Below are 20,865 nucleotides of genomic sequence, written 5' to 3'. Positions count from 1 at the left end.
TGCCGATCACTTCATGAAAAATTATCGTAGACGAATGAATTTTTTTTTCAAGATGAAGCTTGACGTCTCTACTTTAAGAATGTACCTCCATTTTTTGCATACGGTGCACCCCTATTCCTGTAACCCCTGAAATCTGAGGGCATATTTGGCATACTGAAAATTGCAAAGTTTGACGGAATGCACGGACGTGAAAAAATTTTTTAGCCAGGCTTTATTCAATAATAATTCTTTTATTAAGCGTTGTAGAAAGAAATGATACAGGACTTTTCTGCTTAGATTACTGTGCTCTACCCGCTCACGAGCGTTGGCATAATCTTTACCAGACATCTTAAATATATACATATATATATATATATATATATATATATATATATATATATATATATATATATATATATATATATATATATATATATATATATATATATATATATATATATATATATATATATATATATATATATATATATATATATATATATATATATATATATATATATATATATATATATATATATATATATATATATATGTATATATTTAAGATGTCTGGTAAAGATTATGCCAACGCTCGTGAGCGGGTAGAGCACAGTAATCTAAGCAGAAAAGTCCTGTATCATTTCTTTCTACAACGCTTAATAAAAGAATTATTATTGAATAAAGCCTGGCTAAAAAATTTTTTCACGTCCGTGCATTCCGTCAAACTTTGCAATTTTCAGTATGCCAAATATGCCCTCAGATTTCAGGGGTTACAGGAATAGGGGTGCACCGTATGCAAAAAATGGAGGTACATTCTTAAAGTAGAGACGTCAAGCTTCAGTTTAAAAAAAAATCATTCGTCTACGATAATTTTTCGCGAAGTGATCGGCAGTCAAAGTTGGCCAATTTTCGGCAAATATTTTTTATGCCATAATTTTTTTGAGCAGTGTATATTATAATCGTAATACATATGTATATACATATATAAATATCTTATTTTTAATTATAAATCTTTGAAATTTGCACACAATTAATACTCTATTTTTAAACTCAATAATGGCTACATTAACTATTAATGCGTTTGTTTCAATAGATGTAATATACCTTAGCTCTGTTAATAATACTCCGCTCTTTTCACCGCTTATACCGGTTTAAAATAAACTTGAATTTATCTTCAACTTTTACATTTAGATCCCATTATTAGAATTAATAATTTTAAATAATTAATATACTTCAATTAATTGTAATTTTAGTTATAACAATAACTTTTTTTAAATTCTTTATATAAATTTAAACACTATCTTTAATCTTTTCTGCCTTTCATTTTATAATAATACATTTTTTATTCCTTACGTTCATTATTTAGTATTTGCATATTTTTTATAATACTAAATTATTGCTATTTTAAAGTACTACATATAAGTGCTATATCGTGTAATTCTTCTCTTACTTTTTTTTTATTATGATATATTATCATATATATATATTTTATGCATTTAATATATTATCATAAATTTGTTTTATGTATTTGTGTTTTCGTGCGTGCAATACACGTGAAATTATTTTTTTATTATTATTTGTTAACAAAAACTTTAATTTTGTAAATAATTTAAAATGACAGTAATAACATACAAGATAAGTATAAGAAAGATTAGATTATTTGTGAAATAAATTGTAACGTGTACTTACGTCTTCTAATATAATTTTAACTGCTTCCTCCGTACATCCAGATAAGGCTACGAGTCTAGGTAAATTATCGTCTCCTCCATTATTGACTTTAATTGTTGGATTTGATTTCAGTAATATGTGGCAATTAGCACCGCCAAATCCGAAGGAATTAATACCGATATAACCACCCTTACATTCTGTCGGTTCAGTGACTATATTTATTCTTCCTTCAATGATAGCAGTCATATTCTTTCGTGGATGTTTAAAATGTATAGTAGGAGCCATTATACCAGTTTCCATCGCTATTAAAACCTTTATCCAAAAATAACATTGAAATAAAAAAAAAACTTGCTTAAGTTTACATGTGGCATTAGATTATGTAATTGTATTAACCCTATTTTGTCAAAATATAAAAAGTTGATGGATTTGAAAATTTAAATTAAGATCTAAAAATTTAGATAGAATTAAAAAATTAATTAAAATTAATTATTGTCGCATTTGCCATTTTTTCGTCGTTTTTGCTTTTACTTCGTTTTAGGACTTGTTTTTGTGATCTGTACGTATTTCCTCTATAATGGAAAACTTGCCAAAAATTCAAGGATTGATTTATTGAGAAACGAATTTGGATTTTGATTTCAAAGTTTGAATTGAATTTAAAGATTAAGTAAATTTGCCGCATTAGCCTTTCTCTTACATCTTTTCTGCTTTTTGACTTTGGTTTATGACCATCTTTATGACCGTTGTTTTTGTGATCGTACCAACCGTACTAACATTGGTCGCAATTATATTGTAAACAATCAATGATATACGTATAACGATGACGTTTGGACGTTGTTCATTAATTTGTACAGATTCTACGCGGGTTTTAGTGAGCCTTCCATTCTGATTATTAATTTTAATTTGGAATTTAACTGCAACAACAAATGTGATGCATGTCAGGTTATAAAATTCCAATTTAATTTCTACATATTTATATCTATGCTGAAGATGGACCAAAAAACGGTCCGACTACATTTTTAATGCACATTTGTTAATAAAACTTAACAATAATAAGTTCGCGCACCAATACCCGCGCCTTGGCTTTTATATGTCAGTATTCCCACTTTATTGTGTGTACTCTAAGCCTATTTGCTGTTATTATTAACCCTATTTTATTGTAAATTCACCTTTGCAATTTGACAATGACCGCTAACCGGCTCTGAATGTCCAATATTTGACTTCACTGAACCCATTAATAGAGGAAGCTGTCTTTTAGCGCATATAGCTTCATCGATGGCTTGAAGTTCTACAGGATCACCGGCTAGAGTACCAGTTGCATGACCCTCCACGTAAGATAATTCAAGAGGCGAAATATCACATTCTTCGTAAAATTCTTCCAATAATATTTTTTGCTTGTCAAATGATGGAAAGGTAATTCCTTCTTTTTTAAAGCCATCGCAGTTGGTTTTACCATAGACAAAGGTCGCATAGATTCTTCTTGCATCCTTTGCCTTTTGTAGGTATACTACTACAGCTGCATCACTACGCATGTAACCAGAGCCTTCTTCATCGTAAGGTTTACAGTAGCCATCATTAGATAAAACTCCTAAAACAATATCAATAGTTCATGTTCATAGTTTATTGTTTCAATCAATATAGAAGATATAATTTTGTGTGTGTGTGTGTGTTTCTAGTTTCTCTAATAATATACCAAGTACTTAAAAAATTTAATGTGGATATATATAAGCAAATTAATTGTGTCATTTAAAAACAAAAATTGCTACATTCAACAAAACATGAATTAATAAACATTATCATTATATACATATTATTATTTTTATAAATGTATCCATAAATATTTATTCCATTTAACAACGCAACACATAACTCTGAACACAATAATATTATTTTTCACATACCCAAACGAAAAAACTGGTAAGTTATATTAGGATGGAGGCACAAATGTACACTAGCGGAGCAGTGTATATTATAATCGTAATACATATGTATATACATATATACATATCTTATTTTTAATTATAAATCTTTGAAATTTGCACACAACTAATACTCTATTTTTAAACTCAATAATGATGGCTACATTAACTATTAATGCGTTTGTTTCAATAGATGTAATATACCTTAGCTCTGTTAATAATACTCCGCTCTTTTCACCGCTTATACCGGTTTAAAATAAACTTGAATTTATCTTCAACTTTTACATTTAGATCCCATTATTAGAATTAATAATTTTAAATAATTAATATACTTCAATTAATTGTAATTTTAGTTATAACAATAACTTTTTTTAAATTCTTTATATAAATTTAAACACTATCTTCTCGAGCTACATGCAGTATCGATGTTATACGATGGTCCAGTAACGCCGAGCCAATAAGAAATTCTGTTTGCTATCATGCCTATATTGCATCCAAGAATGGGTAATCCAGCAATCTATTAACAATTATGTGTGTGATACAATTTTTATATATAAATATTTCATATAAATATTTTTCCCATATTTAGCAATATGTATACATATTAATATATTTATACACTTTTAAAAGCGTATTTGTTTTATCGATTTCTGATATTAAGTTATTGAGAAAATAACCGCATACATGAATTTTGTCGTATATTAAATCCGGATGTGTATCACAAATACATATTGCTGTGATAACGCTTGTGTTTGTTCCTTGTAATTCTGCGGGATTTACACCCCCATCAATAATTGCTTCATAAGTATGCTCAAGTAACATTCTGCATCCAGGATCAATCACATGAGCTTCTTCGGCTGATATGTTAAAGAATTCTGCATCTAATTTTTGCGTATTATTGATTTTTCCTATTCGAGGAGGCATCTCGGAGACATCTGTTAAAATTTAAAATAATTTGGATAAATATAATATTGTTATATTGTTAAGTCATGGATGATAAATTATACTAAAATATTCTTAAAGACATATTTTATATATGTAATTTTTTTTATTTATACTTGTAATTCTAGGGGATTTACACCCCCATCAATAATTGCTTCATAGGTATGCTCAAGTAACAGTCTGCATCCAGGATTAATCACATGAGCTTCTTCGACCGATATATTAAAGAATTCTGCGTCAAATTTTTGTATATTATTGATTTTTCCTATTCGGGGAGGCATCTCGAAAATATCTGTTAAAATTTAAAATAATTTGGATAAATATAATATTGTCATATTGTTAAGTCATAGATAATAAATTATACTAAAATATTCTTAAAGACATATTTTATATATATAATTTTATTTATTTTATATGTGGACTTCTCCAAATAGTTTTGAGAAAAAATTTTAATACAGTTGGTCCAGCGTTGATGATCGCTCGAACCAAGATCGATTTTATTGAAAAGATTGTCCTGAAATTCTTTTATATTGTTAGAATTAGGAAATCGTCCGGCAATGCCAGAGATAACTATTTCTTCTTCAGCATCTACGCTGACATATGGATTGAACCGCTTGTTATTTTCCATCTTCCAAAGAATGTCAATTCTGTAAAGAGATACCAGAACTTTATTTCAGTGTTACATCAAGCGACGCGGTAGCGTCGCGACGCCAAGTATATAAAAAAAATCCTTTCGGCTTGTCAACAGTTTTGTCTATATACAGGGGCCGTGATGCTACCAAGTAGCTTATCCGGAGTTCTACGTCTCATAAACTTTCGATTAAAATTCCTCAGGAACTAAAGCCGTAATCAAAAATTTGCGACCAGTTTGAATAAGATTGGTGCAGTCAATCCTGAGGAATGATAATCGTATACCAGAATTGTGATATTTCTTTCAGTTTCAGATTTCAGACAACTCACGTACCTATGCTCGCACGCACACACGCAAAGCGATTTTGTCCCTCAAGCGGTGTTCACATTGCTTATGTACGATTATTCGCTTGAATGTGCAGAATGTTTATGAGACAAGATCATATGTGGATGCGTGTACATACGTGTGAGATAATAATAATGTTTCTATTTTATAAGAGTACGCGCGGCAAGAAGAGTGAAAAGTGATTAACAGTTATGAGAATATCGCAGAATAGTGCAAGGAAGAGAAGTGATATCTTTTAATTGTATTGACCAAGGTTAGGTTATATAAGCAAAATTGAACAAATGCTTTACAAGAAATCTGCTTGAATCTGTGCATTACCAATTAACATATTTGTAATAAATTGATTGTTGGAAAATGATTATGGAGGCATTGAAGGAATATTTGGAGATTTTGGCTAGCCATGATTTTGATAATCTGGTAATTATACGCATGAACGCACATTCATGTATACAGGGTGTACCAGATCATTTGGGACAATACTCGTGTGCAGATAGAGCGGACCAAACTGAATCGAAAAGTCATCTATCATTTTTTTTTATAACGCTTAATAAAGGAATTATTATTGAGTTAAGTCTGGTCAATCAGCGCCAGCCTTTAGCCGGGTGCACGTCGGTAAGCCACGCGCCGTAAAGTGTGTGCTGCCGCATATAACCAGGCGCGCGGCTCACCGACGTGCGCCCGGCTAACGATCGGCGCTGATTGGCCAGACTTTACTCAATAATAATTCCTTTATTAAGCGTTATAGCAAAAATGGTAGAGAACTTCCCGACTCAGTTTGGTCCGCTCTATCTGCACACGAGTGTTGTCCCAAATGATCTGGGACACCCTGTATACTATTTATTTATATTTTATATAAATATAATATTTATTTATATATTATATAAATATAATTAATGCATAAATTGATATATTTTGATGTTAACTTACAAATAACTACGCAACGAGTTTATGTTAATGTAGCAAAATAAATCTGGTAAAAGTTCTATTAAGAACATCACAGAAACAACAACATTGAATACACATTTTTATTAATTGGTTTCATAAAAAATAATGAAATGATAAATTTATATCGAAGCATTTCTATAGTGTCCACAAACATTTTGCAGATCTGAAATTACTCGCAACTTTTGGTTCTGGAAATGTGTGAATGTTTACTTATATATTAATTATAAATATAATTAATGTGTCTCTCTCTCTCTCTCTCTCTCTCTCTCTCTCTCTCTCTCTCTCTCTCTCTCTCCACTGAAATTCAATGTTATTTTATGATATTTTTGGTAGAATTTCCACAAGGCTTATTTTGCTGTATTAACATAAACTCATTGTTTAACTATTTGTAAGTTAAATTAAAAATATTAATTATGCATTAATTACATTTATATATAATATATAAATAAACATTATACATGAATGCGCGTTCACACGTAATTACCAGTTTATCGTTATCGAAAACACGATTCAAAATCTTCAAATATTCCTTCAATGATTCCATAATCATTTTCCAACAATGTATTTATCACAAATATGTTAATTGATAATGCAATGATTCACTCAATTGTAAGCATCCGACGATCGATTTTGCTAAAATAATCTAACTTTGCTCAATATAACATCTATTAAAAGAAATCACATCTCTTCCTTGCACTATTCCACGATACTCTTAATAACCGTTAATCACTTTATCACTTTTCTTCTTGTGTTGTACTATTTCGCGATATATATAAGCATATTTAATAAATCAATAAATGCAAAAAAATATTTGATCTCTTCTGGTTATATCATTTATTAGAATACATTATAGAAGGAATTATATACCATTTATGTGTATGCGTTTATTCAATAAAATGGACTTGTTTCATATTCATATTAAATGACGATTCGTAATAAAAAAATTCCTTTTTAATGCTTTCTATATTTTGATATATATTTACTTACACAATTTATATTATTATTGATTATACAGTTTATTATTGATTATACAGTTTAACATCTGTAATAAAATTATATCTATAAAATACCTATACAGTTTAACTTCTGTATTAAAATTATATCTATAAAAATAAAATTATATCTTATTAAAATTAGATCCTGTTTTAAAACCTGTTGAATGATTGACAATAAGAGATTGAGCATTAAGACACGTTGTGATTGTGTCCGCTCAAATTCAATTAGGTACATATAAGCTTTGTAAAATTATATACTGTTTATATAATTTCTTCCAAAAAAATATTTCCTTTCTATTAAATAAATCTTTAAAAAATTCACATCCATGTATATACTGTATAATGTAGTAATTTATATTTTTCAGAGAAAATATAAATTTTTACAAAAAGCAGTGATATCCCACTAAAAAAGACCTTACAAAGGTAAAAAAAATACGCCAAGTACTTAAAAAATATCCCAACTTACGTACGCAACGAAAAGCTTAAAAATATATTTACCTCTAAAAAACAGCTTATAAAAAAATGTTCCTCTAAAAAATTTGAAAAATAGCTTATAAAATAATTTTCCTCTAAAAAATAAAAAACCCTAAAAATTTTTTCACGTCCGTGCATTCCGTCAAACTTTGCAATTTTCAGTATGCCAAATATGCCCTCAGATTTCAGGGGTTACAGGAATAGGGGTGCACCGTATGCAAAAAATGGAGGTACATTCTTAAAGTAAAGACGTCAAGCTACAGTTAAAAAAAAAAATCATTCGTCTACGATAATTTTTCGCGAAGTGATCGGCAGTCAAAGTTGGCCAATTTTCGTCAAATATTTTTTATGCTATAATTTTTTTGAGCAGTGTATATTATAATCGTAATACATATGTATATACATATATACATATCTTATTTTTAATTATAAATCTTTGAAATTTGCACACAACTAATACTCTATTTTTAAACTCAATAATGATGGCTACATTAACTATTAATGCGTTTGTTTCAATAGATGTAATATACCTTAGCTCTGTTAATAATACTCCGCTCTTTTCACCGCTTATACCGGTTTAAAATAAACTTGAATTTATCTTCAACTTTTACATTTAGATCCCATTATTAGAATTAATAATTTTAAATAATTAATATACTTCAATTAATTGTAATTTTAGTTATAACAATAACTTTTTTTAAATTCTTTATATAAATTTAAACACTATCTTTAATCTTTTCTGCCTTTCATTTTATAATAATACATTTTTTATTCCTTACGTTCATTATTTAGTATTTGCATATTTTTTATAATACTAAATTATTGCTATTTTAAAGTACTACATATAAGTGCTATATCGTGTAATTCTTCTCTTACTTTTTTTTTATTATGATATATTATCATATATATATATTTTATGCATTTAATATATTATCATAAATTTGTTTTATGTATTTGTGTTTTCGTGCGTGCAATACACGTGAAATTATTTTTTTATTATTATTTGTTAACAAAAACTTTAATTTTGTAAATAATTTAAAATGACAGTAATAACATACAAGATAAGTAATTCAGTTTGTGAGGATTTGTAATTTGAAATAGTATTTGTCATAAAATCAATCTTGCATTTATAGAAATAATATAGATTCTCTCGAGAAAATTAAAATGCATTTTATTTTTATTAAAAAATTGACACTTTAATCTTAATCCTTTTCGTTCCGGGCCTATCTGGTAAAGCTTATGATTAATTTCAAAACAAATCAATCAGTTTGGCAATGGGCATTTTTAAATTTGAGATTAGTGCTTAATGTGATCGACATTATTGCAGTAAGGGTTAAATAGTTATATGATTTACTATTTGTAATAAAATCCGCAATATGATAGTGCTATTTTATATGTTATACAAAATATTTATTTGGTATGAAATTTTAAAAACTATTTTTGAAACAACGAAAAATTTAGCATAAAATGTATAGAAAAAGAGAATAGTCGTACAATTTTAATTTTTTTATAGTTTTCCAAGTAAATATATATAAAATAAAAGTTTTTTAAGTTTTTCTAATCAATGACCTAATCGTAGTATAACAAGATTGGTTTAATTATTCATAAATTCAACATCATTATTTAAGAATGTGTTGATAAAGAAAAATTTCTGTTAGTTTTTATTTTTATATTTTTTAGGGGTTTTTTATTTTTTAGAGGAAAATTATTTTATAAGCTATTTTTTAATTTTCAGAGTTTTTTTATTTTTTAGGGGTATACATATATGTATTTAGAATATAGCAGACTAAAAACATAGCACAGATGTTTAGAATATTTAAAGCAAAAAGAAGACCGATAAAACTATAAACTTTATTTCACGTTTGCTCAAATTGTGCGCACTATATTATGCACATGATTCAGTTACATACAGAATTAATCTTTGAGATAACTTACTCAAAAGTTTAAAAAAATATATATTTATGAAAAAGAAATACAAGAAATATTTATACTCACCACGTTCAATTCTCAAATAATTTTTTTTTTAAACTAACAGTAACTCTATTAAAAACAGAAATTTATAAAACTGGCTAATACGATGACAACCTACACCACAGAGTAAATCATGCCATACTATCTGTAAAATCAGATATGAACTGTGTGATAACTGCTCAATATATAACAGCTTCACTTCCGGGAAAAAAATAGATAAATGGCAGAAATCAGTAGAATTATACATTCAATTAAAATCACTATACATATTCATTGTCAAAGTTCAAAGGTTACGCAATCACAAAGTAACAACGTGCAAGTTAAAGTAGTATTTTGAAAATTATATTTAAACGCGAGATGCATTGTTTATTCAAACTTATGCGCACTTATAAAACATCAAAAAAATATGCAATAACAAATAATTTTGATAAAGTTTATATATATTTATATAATCTAGCATATTAATATAACATATTTTATAAATGTAAGAAAACGGAACAAACATAAACAAAATACGTATTAAAAGGTTTTGAATATTTAAATAGATCAAAATAGATACAATAATGAAAGAGTATATTTCAATGTTGCAACACGCATTTCTATTGTGTTTCAAAGAAATATTTTAGATCATTTATCTTGATTAACTTGATTAACTATTATAAATTGTAAAACATCACGAAATTATATTATTATTTATATTGTAACGGGCCGCTTTCGCGAGGTCGGATAAAGCTCGGTCGAAATCAGGGCTTGAGAAAGTGGTGAGACACGACGATAGATTTTGGTTGTAAGTTAATCTCTTTATTTGCCTCCTTCGGCAATGGTCAAGTACAATAACTTAAATCCCGTGAAGCGGGCGCGTGGCGGTGTGCTGGCGAGAAACGTTCGCGGCGCGCGGCGGTGTGCGAGCGCGAAACGTTCAGGGCGCGGTCGCTGTTAGACGCGCGGTTTAATAAATAAATGCGGAAGATTCCGCAAATTGAGCTCCAGGCGTATAGTATTGATATATAAGCACGACAGATGTTCGCCGCGTGGCGCGTGGTCGTGTTTGTTGTGACGGGCGCCGTGTATATAAAAACGCTGTGCCGATTATCTCGGCGCGACGGTTTCTTTTGCGTCTACGATAAACGCGACGGTGTTAAGGGCCGTGGCACATAGAAAAACTTAAGCAGTAAGACTTAAGACGTAGGCGAATTGACTAATCACGGTCGAACAGTAAGGCAGTCATATTGAAACGTAAGCTACGCTTAAGCTACGCTTAAGTTTACTGCTTAAGTTTTTTTATGTGCCCGGGCCCTTACTCACTATATGTTGTTTATATGGCAGTCAGCATAAATTACCAAGTTTATATTTTAAAGATAGAGAGAAATTAAATTAGAAATAGGTTTGGGTTAGGTTATTTTTTTTGGGAGTGGAGCCCCCCCGTAGGGGAGGCGGAACCCACTGTTTTATGCATACACTTTTTAATGCAAAGTGAGGTTCCACATGGGTTTACAACTTTCCACGCGAAGCGAGATTCAACTCATGTACAACACATGTAGAATCTCACTTTGCTTTAAAAATGTATGCATGGATACAATAGGTTCCGCCCCCCCCCCTTCGGGGTGGCATAAATAATATTTTAGTTAATAACTTTTTAATAAAAAATGAGCGACGGCTAAAACCTTCTGAAGGTCACTCAGGAGGGTGACCTTGACAACATATGTCAAGGTCAAGGTCATCGGGGCTGCATCCCCAAAACGTCACTTTTACCGATTATCAAAGACTAACGGTGTTCGATATACGACATTACAATAAATAGATACGTTATGCCAACAACTTCTAAATTTGTTAATAAATATCTTGTTGATCAATAAACGTTGGTCAACAAATCAGGCATTAGTACATAATCAAATTCGTATTTAAAATAAAAATTTTGAATAATTTATTGCAAAATGCACGCAAGCTGTTAAAAAAATATTTCACAGCGAGAGAGAGAGAAAAAGAGAGAGAGAGGGGGGGAGGGCAAAGGGGAAGGGGGAGAGAAGGGAGAGGGTGAGAGGGAGATGGAGAGGGAGAGAAATATACAATATTTTTGAAATGTTATATGTATATTCATGCTGCTTAAAAAAAATAATAGAAGAGAGAAATATATTAACAAGAAATATTGTTAGACATCTTGTAAAGTGTTTTTGTAAATACGAATCTATCATTAACACATTTTCTTGATTATAAGAATAACAATAATATAATAAATAATCAATAACATAAATGAAAATAAATATAAGCTACGTAGAAAACGTTTATAATAGAAATAGACATGTGCACGAGCATAACATGACACACGTTTGCACTCTAGTTTTCTTACTTTTTATTAATTTTATTAATACTTAAATATTTGTGAAAATTTATGCAGATCCTCGATTTGGGAGCGACGATTTTTTATCTTATCCTGAATTTTTAACAGATTCGCATTTGCTTCGTGTTTCTAAAACAAATTATATCAAAAGTAACACTTAGTAAAATACGGTGAAATAATAATGATAAAGTGATTAGTGAGAAAGCTTGATTAATAACTTGATTAAACTTTTTAAAGTTTATTACATATGCACTGGCGAAAAACGATATATATTTCCACATGAAGATTAATATAATAAGAAGTTTTTAAACTTGTGCTTGAACGTGAATACGTGATTTTATCGCAATTTTACATTATCATATATATAATTTAAATTTCTATTATACATATATATAATATTAATTTATATATTCTCTTATAAATAAAGGTGAGTATCAAATCAAATTAACAAAATATACAATGTTTTTCGAATCAGTAGGAAATTTTCATAAAATAAAATTTACCTTATTTTTTGAGATGATATTTCTGTACTAAATTCAAAATGCAGTTTTCTCCTCCTCAGATCATTTTTCAGAAAATTTTCTAACTAAAAAATAACATTTTGATACTTATTGTTAATAAATAATAATTCAACTGTTTTTAGGAAGAATCATACTTAACGTAAATAAATTCATAAAATATTTACCTTGATAAGCTGTTCGTCATCATATAAATGATTAATAATAACAGTTAATGTTGCAACTATGCTGATTTGTCTATATAAAAATAAAATAGAAAATATGAATAAAAAGAAAAATTTCATGTTTGTATAAGTTGTTAAAAGTAGTGTACATTGACAAAAAAATATTACTTCTTACCTAGGTATTATTTTTTCGAAATTACTTAATATGCAGCTATGTATATTCGATTCTTACATGTTTTGTGATAGTAGTAAGAAAATTGTTAATAGCTTGCAATCTTAAAATATAATCTTCCGGACTCGATTCCTTAATCACATTTGCTGTTTTGCTTAAATAGTATTTGATGATATCAACATTTTGAATGCAACTTAAGAATTTAGAAATTTTATTATCAGTGTTGTTCACCCACATATTATACAAATCTTTCCAAATAGAGTCTGCTTCGCATAAAGACAAACCATTACGATATGTCCATTCTGTCCACCACGGCAAAAGTCTATAAAATATCAGAGAAAAAAAATTCTGTTATAAAACTTTAGCATATAATTCTGTGTAATTTAATTGATTAACTTTTAATCTCAAACATTGTATAAAATATAAGAAAGCAGGCATAAAAGTATTAATGTAATAAATGTAATATAAAAAATATTACTTATGCTTTTTAGGGTCCGCAAAATGTTGCATTAATTTATTGTTGGCTTTTTCTAAACACTCCCGGCGATGTAATAAACATGCCCATTTCGCAGCCTCTTGCCTTAAACATTTTTTATGCTCATCTTCGTTAGGAACTTCTATATAATTAATTTTCTCCAACATATCATGTAATGTATTCCGCATCATTATCTAAGAATTATTGTTAAATAATATAAAGTTTTATATTTATTTTTGTTACAATACATTTGTTACTATCCTTTTTTTCTATGTTCTATTTTATTTTTTTCTGTTCTATTTTTATAAATCATTATCAGACTACTAGATATAAACTCTGCAGTATGTTTGCAAATTTGTAAATAGCAACAAAGTAGCGGAAAGAAAAAATGTGTATATGTTTTTATGGAAAATATGAAATTCTTCTTTTTTTAAATTTCTAATTTTAATCTAAATATTATTGTACAATTTAATGTGTTTCTTATATTCTTATATATTCTACTTTTTCAAATTATTCGATAACTGTAGCAATTATTTTACATGCATATCTATCTAATATGTGACAATTTTATTAAATATAAATTTAGTGACAATTACCCTCACAAAATGAAGTTTGGAACCGACAGTATCAATACTAAAGATGCTCGACATGTATTCTAAAGCTTTGAACATAGGATACCAGGCCACATAATTTGTCTCTTGCTGGAGATATTTTGTGATATCCCAGAATATTGAGGAATCAACTTGGTGTGTTAACATTAAGTGAAAAGCATCATCAATAAGTTGGGCACGATTCAAAACGTGTATATTTGCGTAATTCTCCTTTAAATACATTGTAATTAATTCCCAATTTTGAGAATCATAATTCACGCGATAATATCCTATCAAAAAATAATAAAATCTTTTTATTGTTTTCGGGTTGGATTGAATTTATTAAGAAAGAAATATATGAAAGAAAAGAATATATAAAACTAATTGTTTTCTCCAGACCGCAAAATCATGCAGACCTGTGTAATTTTCCAAAAAAAAGAGAAAAAAAGATATACGTATATATGCATAAATGCATATATTTATACATACATATATCATGTATTTATACATATATGTAACATACAGTGTGAGGCAAATAAATCGCTATAAGTTAATATCGTAGAAAATATTGGTTATAGAAAAAAGGTGTGAGATGAAAACTGTTTGATATCAAGGGGAATATATGATGATAAGAGGGATTTTCTTATCGATTGATAAACTAAGGTAAGATCAAGGTCTCCTTTATTTTTTTAAATGAGACTATATGGATTTTTTTACGCAGTCTTGTAACCGTTACTGAGACGAATCCAACGATCTATAACACAAGATCATAATATAACACAACTTCAATCAGTTGTGAGATATTTGCTTGGACATTTATGGACGGACATTCTGTATACAGGGTGAGACAAATGAAATGTTACAAGTTAATATCGCAGAAAATATTGGTTGTAGAAAAAAAAAACTGTGAAATGAAAACTATTGGATATCAAGGGGGACGTATAAAATGTATTTTATATCAAATACTAATAAAAACACTTATTTTATATCAAAATATGTTAGATAAAATGTATTTTATATCAAAATATGTCATTGCTTTCAATATTTTTGATAAATTCAATAGTTAGTTTTTCCCTGTTAGAAATGGGAAGGCTAAAGTTATCACCCAACTGTAATATGCTTTGAACATCATTGGGGATAGCTGTGGACGACAAATTAATAAACCACTTCTCATTAATGTGTAGAGGATGTTGTGCGGTATCGTTAAAAGTGTGTGGGTCAATTTGGATCTCCAAGTCATGAGCGGTATTGCTTCTCGGTTTAAATGAAAACTCCTGAGATTTCTCATATGTACCTTTTGTATGAGTAGGAGAGCGATAAAAATAGCGAATCGGTTTAAAATCTATGTGCTCTTTTTTCTGTTCGATAGATAAGCGATTGAATTTCTTATGGAATTTATCATGTAGATTAGTAAAAAAGGAGTACAAAGGTCCTTGTTGTCTTGCGAAAAAAGAGTTACAAACAGACATTAGGATGTTACGGTATAAAGACTGTGACAGTTTGTAAATATGCATGTGTGCCGATCTAATACATGAATAAGTGTCAGAGAGCTCAATCTGTAGCAATCTCTTGACAAAACCGCGTCTACAGCGCTTAAAGTAATTAACAGATCTCTGGTTAAAAAGGTTAGTCTCAGAATTAAACAAAAAAGTCGACAAATGTGAGGGAACAATATCAAGCCTAATACAATTCCGTAAAAACTCAGTTTTTAATCTACTCTTAATAATGATCTTCCTGTATTTGATCCAAGATTTAAACAATAGTACAGGATTATGTCCATAAGTAAATCTAATATATTGAAAGAACGAAGAAAAACGCATTTTTCAGCCTGCGTATATTAAAAAGATATAAAAGTAAGGCTCTTACACGATTAAAATCAAGTAAAATCCGAGTAAAAAGGCAAAAGAGCCACGCGCAGTTGTGTCCAATCGCGGTTTGTTTGCATCTTGTGTGGATGCAAGAAGATAGGAATTAATTGCGATCGAAAGCAAGCTTGAGAACATCGTCCAGTATAGAGGATTTCGAAGATCTACACGATCGATCGGATTTTTTTATGGCAAATGAGGATATTCCCTGTACTAGCCGTGCTAGCAAAAGACTGCGTCAACAAAAAGTAAGTATAAAAAATGTATAAAAATTAAATATTCCTCTTCTAGTTCATATATTTACAATGAACATTTTTGTTCTATTATAACGATGAGGATCTTAAGGATGAACATTTCGGAGTCCTGAATTAGATTCCATCACTATAGTATACATATTGGACGTGTATACTTGTATACAGATCGACTCACGCGACATTCGCAGCCTATTTTCTCGAAAACTATTATAGCTAAAAAAAATTGAATCATACCTTTTTTGTAGACGATTTAATAAACTCTCATTTTGATAATTACTACTTTTTCAATTAAGTTAATATTTTACGAGATATATGCAAGAAACCGAAAAAGTTCATCTATTTTTCAAGATGGCGGCGATAGCTCATCTTCAATTTTTCAGGACTTTTTAGACGTTCATTAGTAAGCCTAAATGAACATCTCTATAAGTTTTCAAAACTTTTGGAATTATTTTTTTAATTTTTCCTTCGTTGACTGGGCTACATGTGTTACATCCGGTGGACTCCACGATTCTTTTCTTTCAAAACTCTTTCACTGATACTAAAAGTCTACGCTCTGAAACCTTTTTGCACCCAACGCAAACAATAAACCTAAAAAATCTAAATCATGTGGTTGCGAAAGACAAACAGATGGATCAAATAGTCGAGCTCTAAGGTCCACGTAATAGACTTAAGAATTTTAAAACAAAAAATAAGGAGAAGAACTGGGACAATAGTTTACTGATGCAACTATGATCCGTGACGAAAACTCACGATACTTGACACCACTTGCCTGCCAGATCACCCTTGCGCGTTATCTGTTTGAGATAAATTTCAAGGGAATAATAAAACTGTCAACTTAGCCGATCATGGCGGACTCTTCAATGGGCAGGACTTATCTTCTAAAAACAAAAGCCTATACCAATAGACACAATCTCCTGGACCTCCTTTTGGAAGGGAGACACCTCCAACTCATGAGAGGGGCAATAATTAAAGATTTGATTCGTTAAAAAAGGATTCTGCTTGCCTAATGGAGAGGGTACGCGAGGAAACGCTAAGATTCGAGAATACGCGAAATCCTCCCTCGAAAATTTATTTTGTCTTCAGCTCTCGATACATTAAATACTTAACTCTCGACAGTCAATTTAAGGGGAGGAACATGCAAAAATATTTATATTGGTAACAGCGGAACTAAAATTATTGATATTATCGATAATTCCGGTCGGTATTATCGATAATTTTAGTTACGCTTGGATGAGGGCGCTAACCCGTCGGAGTTCGGCCGTCACTTTTGGATCCCCTTAACTCTTAACCCTCACGATTCTTTTTTTTTCTTCGCGGCTCTTACAGTGCGAGTGCAGAGTACTACTTTTCATACCACCAAAAGACTTATAATATCAGTGGCAATAAGTGGTATTTACTGTGCGTACAAGTGTATTAACATCACAATTAACATTACAACAATCTTTCCGGACAGCTCCAGGATCCAGGAGTCCAGGATCCGAGATAGACCTTGGCTCCGCTTATTCAGCGAGATTTTTAAATTTGTCACTTTCGCACGCAACTAACAGTGAATCTATTTAAAGCTTTTTTCTCTTCTTATTTCATCCCCTCTTTTCTTTCTTCAAAGAAAACAGTTATTTGATAATTTTTCCAATCTTTAATGTACAAACATTTATTTATCATATTATTACTTATTTCGATTATGTGTTAAATATTTCGTTTTTCTTTTCTCATCTTCTTCTTCCCTCTACGGATGGGCAAATGTGATTAACTTAAAGATTTTGATGTAATGTTAAGGGTCGATGTTCACACTTTTTTTCATCATTTCTAAAATAATTCTCATTATTATGATTTCTATATTAAATTTTTTTTCTTTTTCATTCAAAACTATTTTTGTTTCATTAATTTTATTTCTTTTTTATTTTAAAAAGAAATCAATTATCAAACTGTTTCTCTCCTTTAATTAACGGATAACTCTTTACTAATCTGGACGTACATTTCCTAGTGGAAACCACGAAACAAACATCCAAACTCACGTCTGCGATATTAAAACTTCGGGGGAAAGCCGCAAGGAATTGAAGGAATCGAACGATACGGAAACTTCTAGCTCGGGCGTCCGCAGACCCTATTTTTCTCATAGATTATAAGAAACTTAATTTAGATAAACGTTCTTTTAATTTAAGAGTCCAACACTTACACGAAACTCACCAAACACGTAACTCCCCAGACAGCACAAAACGTCCTCAGGATCATCCTGAATATGTCCAGGATGGTTCAGGATATTTGTAGGATGTTTTAAGATATTATTATAAATATATTTTATGAAAATTTAATATGCATACATGATTACTTTCGGTTATGTAGGCTATTTAATATAATTTAGAAATTTTAAGTATTGTAATAAGTATTAATGTCTTTTAAATGTCCATTGGATAACCCCTGGATGTCTGTAGGATACCTGCCCTGTCTATTATATTGAATGTCCTTTGGATTTCCAGAGGACATATACATGTGCAATTAATTGTTAACATTAATTTCGTTTAATATTAATAATTGAATTTGATGCGCACATTTTCACATATTCAAAATTATTATTTATTTAATAATTTATGAGAAATGTTACTATGCGCAACATTCCAAAAACCTTACAAAAAATAGTATTCAACCGCTAGTTCGTTTGTTTACCGCTATGCAACGCGCAAACTCGTATTTGAGATTTGGTCATGAGAATTATATAAAGCTTGCAAAGAGCAACTAACAGGAAATTAAAAATATAATTATTTTTTATCAGTTCAATTTCTGATGCAATCCCAACATAGGGAATTCAGATATTGGATTGTTTTGAAAATATTACACGACTCAAACCCGGAAGCCAAACCTAAAATATTCATGTACAGCACGAAAACCTCAAATATTAAAGAACGTGAACTATTTTTAGTATTAGATTTTTAGTATTGGCAGTAAATAACAGAACGCAATCTTAATTTATATTTAAATTTTAGAATTTGTTCCTTTTAACGTATGAAAAATATCCCTAACATATCCTATAGAAATCCTTAAGATGTTCCACAGGATCTCCCTGGATTCTCCAGAGGCTAGTGTACGGCTATCATTTACTCTTCCTCAGGACATCCAGAGGAGATCCGAGGATTAAAATAGGATATCCTCAGGATATCCTACATGTATGTCCTGGATGCCCTTTGGACGTCCTAAGGACATCCTTGTGCTGTCTGGGTTAAATTGTAATTGATACTCTAAGATTTGATTTATCTTGCGACTATCTTACAATATTTTTAATTCGCATTAGCAATACGTATTTTTATAAATACGTTGAAAATTCCGATCTTTCATGCGGATATATCAAATAATTGGTCTGTGTTGCGACGTCTTGTTAGCGAGATTGACCGCGTGGCTTAGTAATTGCGTCGGTCGCATCAGTCGGTAGTACCGTTTAACTCGCGCGCACATATATAATAAGTCTTTTCGTAAAGAATATAATGTTACGGTGCGCATAATTTCGAGGTAAACATATGCCGCATCTCCAAGTTTCTAACAAGCTATTGTTATATATTACACTTCCTGCAAGTCTTATATTCAACAAATATTTAAAATAATGCTATATTCTTAACGTATTTGAATATTGTCAATTTTGTTTATATTTATATTCACAAAAAACAAAGTTGCATAATTTAATAAAACAAAATAAAAAAAAAAGATAATTATTTTTTATAGTTTTTTTATATTTGATATGATTTCAGCTTCAGAAATGTTTTATTACATCACAATTCTGGAAAATACGAAGTTAGACCTATTTTTAATGTAATTTATCAAGCTACAGCTGTGGTATGTGACGTGCTAGAAAAGTTTCACTTTACGTTAAAAGTCAAGCATATCGTAAAAAGTTTTAACAATTTTTTTCGGAAAAATGTATTTCATAAAAATGTACTATACGAGAGAAAGAGAGTGAGAGAGATATCTCTGAATTTCCGCACGCGCAAACTGTTCGAAAGCAGGTTACGGGGCTAGCAGTCGGCGGTGAACAAAGTAAACAACAAAAAAAAAAGGCAGAAGAATAAAATAGGATCCTTATTCCGCGGGCGATGAAGCCTCGAGCGTGGAAGACGCCGCTTGAATTTCAACTCGGTGACTACCGCTCGTTCCGTTTATAAACACCCGCAAGGTGAAGTGGGCCGAAAGCGCGGGTCAGCGATTGTTCCCGTTCCGCGAAAATTTTTTCAAGAAAGCGGCGAGAGATCAAGGTCCGCCACTCCCAAAGAAATTTATTATCCGTAAAAGCAAAAGATATTGTATCCGAAATTTAATCGAATTCGCAATATCATCGGCAATCGAGAAGACGAAACTGACAGGTCACTGAAGGACATTCACAAATTGACGTTTCTCTACACGTGAAAAACAATATAAGAAATATTCACATTTTACGATAACAAATTTGTATAATTTTATATAGAATATCGAGTAAAAAAATATTGTGATACAAGCACTGAGATGATCCCTCGTGAGTAGGCGAGTAAAACTATCGAACAAGATTTTTCCATTAGTTGCACTGCTTTCGAAAAAAAATTATACATTCGGTAAAAAATAACACAGTTCTCTTGATAAAAGATAAAATCTTTTTCAAATCCA

The 20,865-nt window shown here is 30.1% G+C and overlaps 2 protein-coding genes across 3 annotated transcripts in view; both read right to left on the bottom strand.

Moving 5' to 3' along the window:
• Positions 1 to 10,149, bottom strand: part of LOC115241467 (fatty acid synthase-like) — a 24,677-nt gene extending 14,528 nt beyond the window's left edge. Inside the window, 7 exon segments of the mRNA XM_029817234.1 lie at positions 1,669 to 1,959; positions 2,814 to 3,232; positions 3,546 to 3,595; positions 3,962 to 4,080; positions 4,248 to 4,498; positions 4,962 to 5,152; positions 9,891 to 10,149. Of these exon segments, the coding sequence (XP_029673094.1) occupies positions 1,669 to 1,959; positions 2,814 to 3,232; positions 3,546 to 3,595; positions 3,962 to 4,080; positions 4,248 to 4,498; positions 4,962 to 5,133 (1,302 nt within the window). The 5' untranslated portion in view covers positions 5,134 to 5,152; positions 9,891 to 10,149.
• A 2,115-nt stretch (positions 10,150 to 12,264) lies between these two features.
• Positions 12,265 to 15,148, bottom strand: LOC115241465 (aminopeptidase N-like). Of its 2 annotated transcripts, XR_003884905.1 has the most exons (5): positions 14,130 to 15,148; positions 13,537 to 13,727; positions 13,062 to 13,380; positions 12,708 to 12,959; positions 12,265 to 12,333 (listed from the first exon to the last, which is right to left on the bottom strand). XR_003884905.1 is itself a non-coding variant. In XM_029817230.1 (4 exons), exons 1-3 carry the CDS (start codon positions 14,364 to 14,366, stop codon positions 13,098 to 13,100), a joined length of 711 nt encoding a protein of 236 aa, XP_029673090.1. In that variant the 5' UTR covers positions 14,367 to 15,148; the 3' UTR covers positions 12,660 to 12,959; positions 13,062 to 13,097. The 2 variants fall into 2 exon arrangements, 1 of the variants encoding a protein (XP_029673090.1); XM_029817230.1 differs by lacking the exon at positions 12,265 to 12,333 and having other exon boundaries at positions 12,660 to 12,959.
• Between the last annotated feature and the right edge of the window lie 5,717 nt (positions 15,149 to 20,865).

Source organism: Formica exsecta, unplaced genomic scaffold (assembly GCF_003651465.1).
Source record: "Formica exsecta isolate Colony F162 unplaced genomic scaffold, ASM365146v1 scaffold49, whole genome shotgun sequence".
NCBI lineage: Eukaryota > Metazoa > Arthropoda > Insecta > Hymenoptera > Formicidae > Formica > Formica exsecta.
This window is presented reverse-complemented; position numbering and strand designations above follow the sequence as displayed.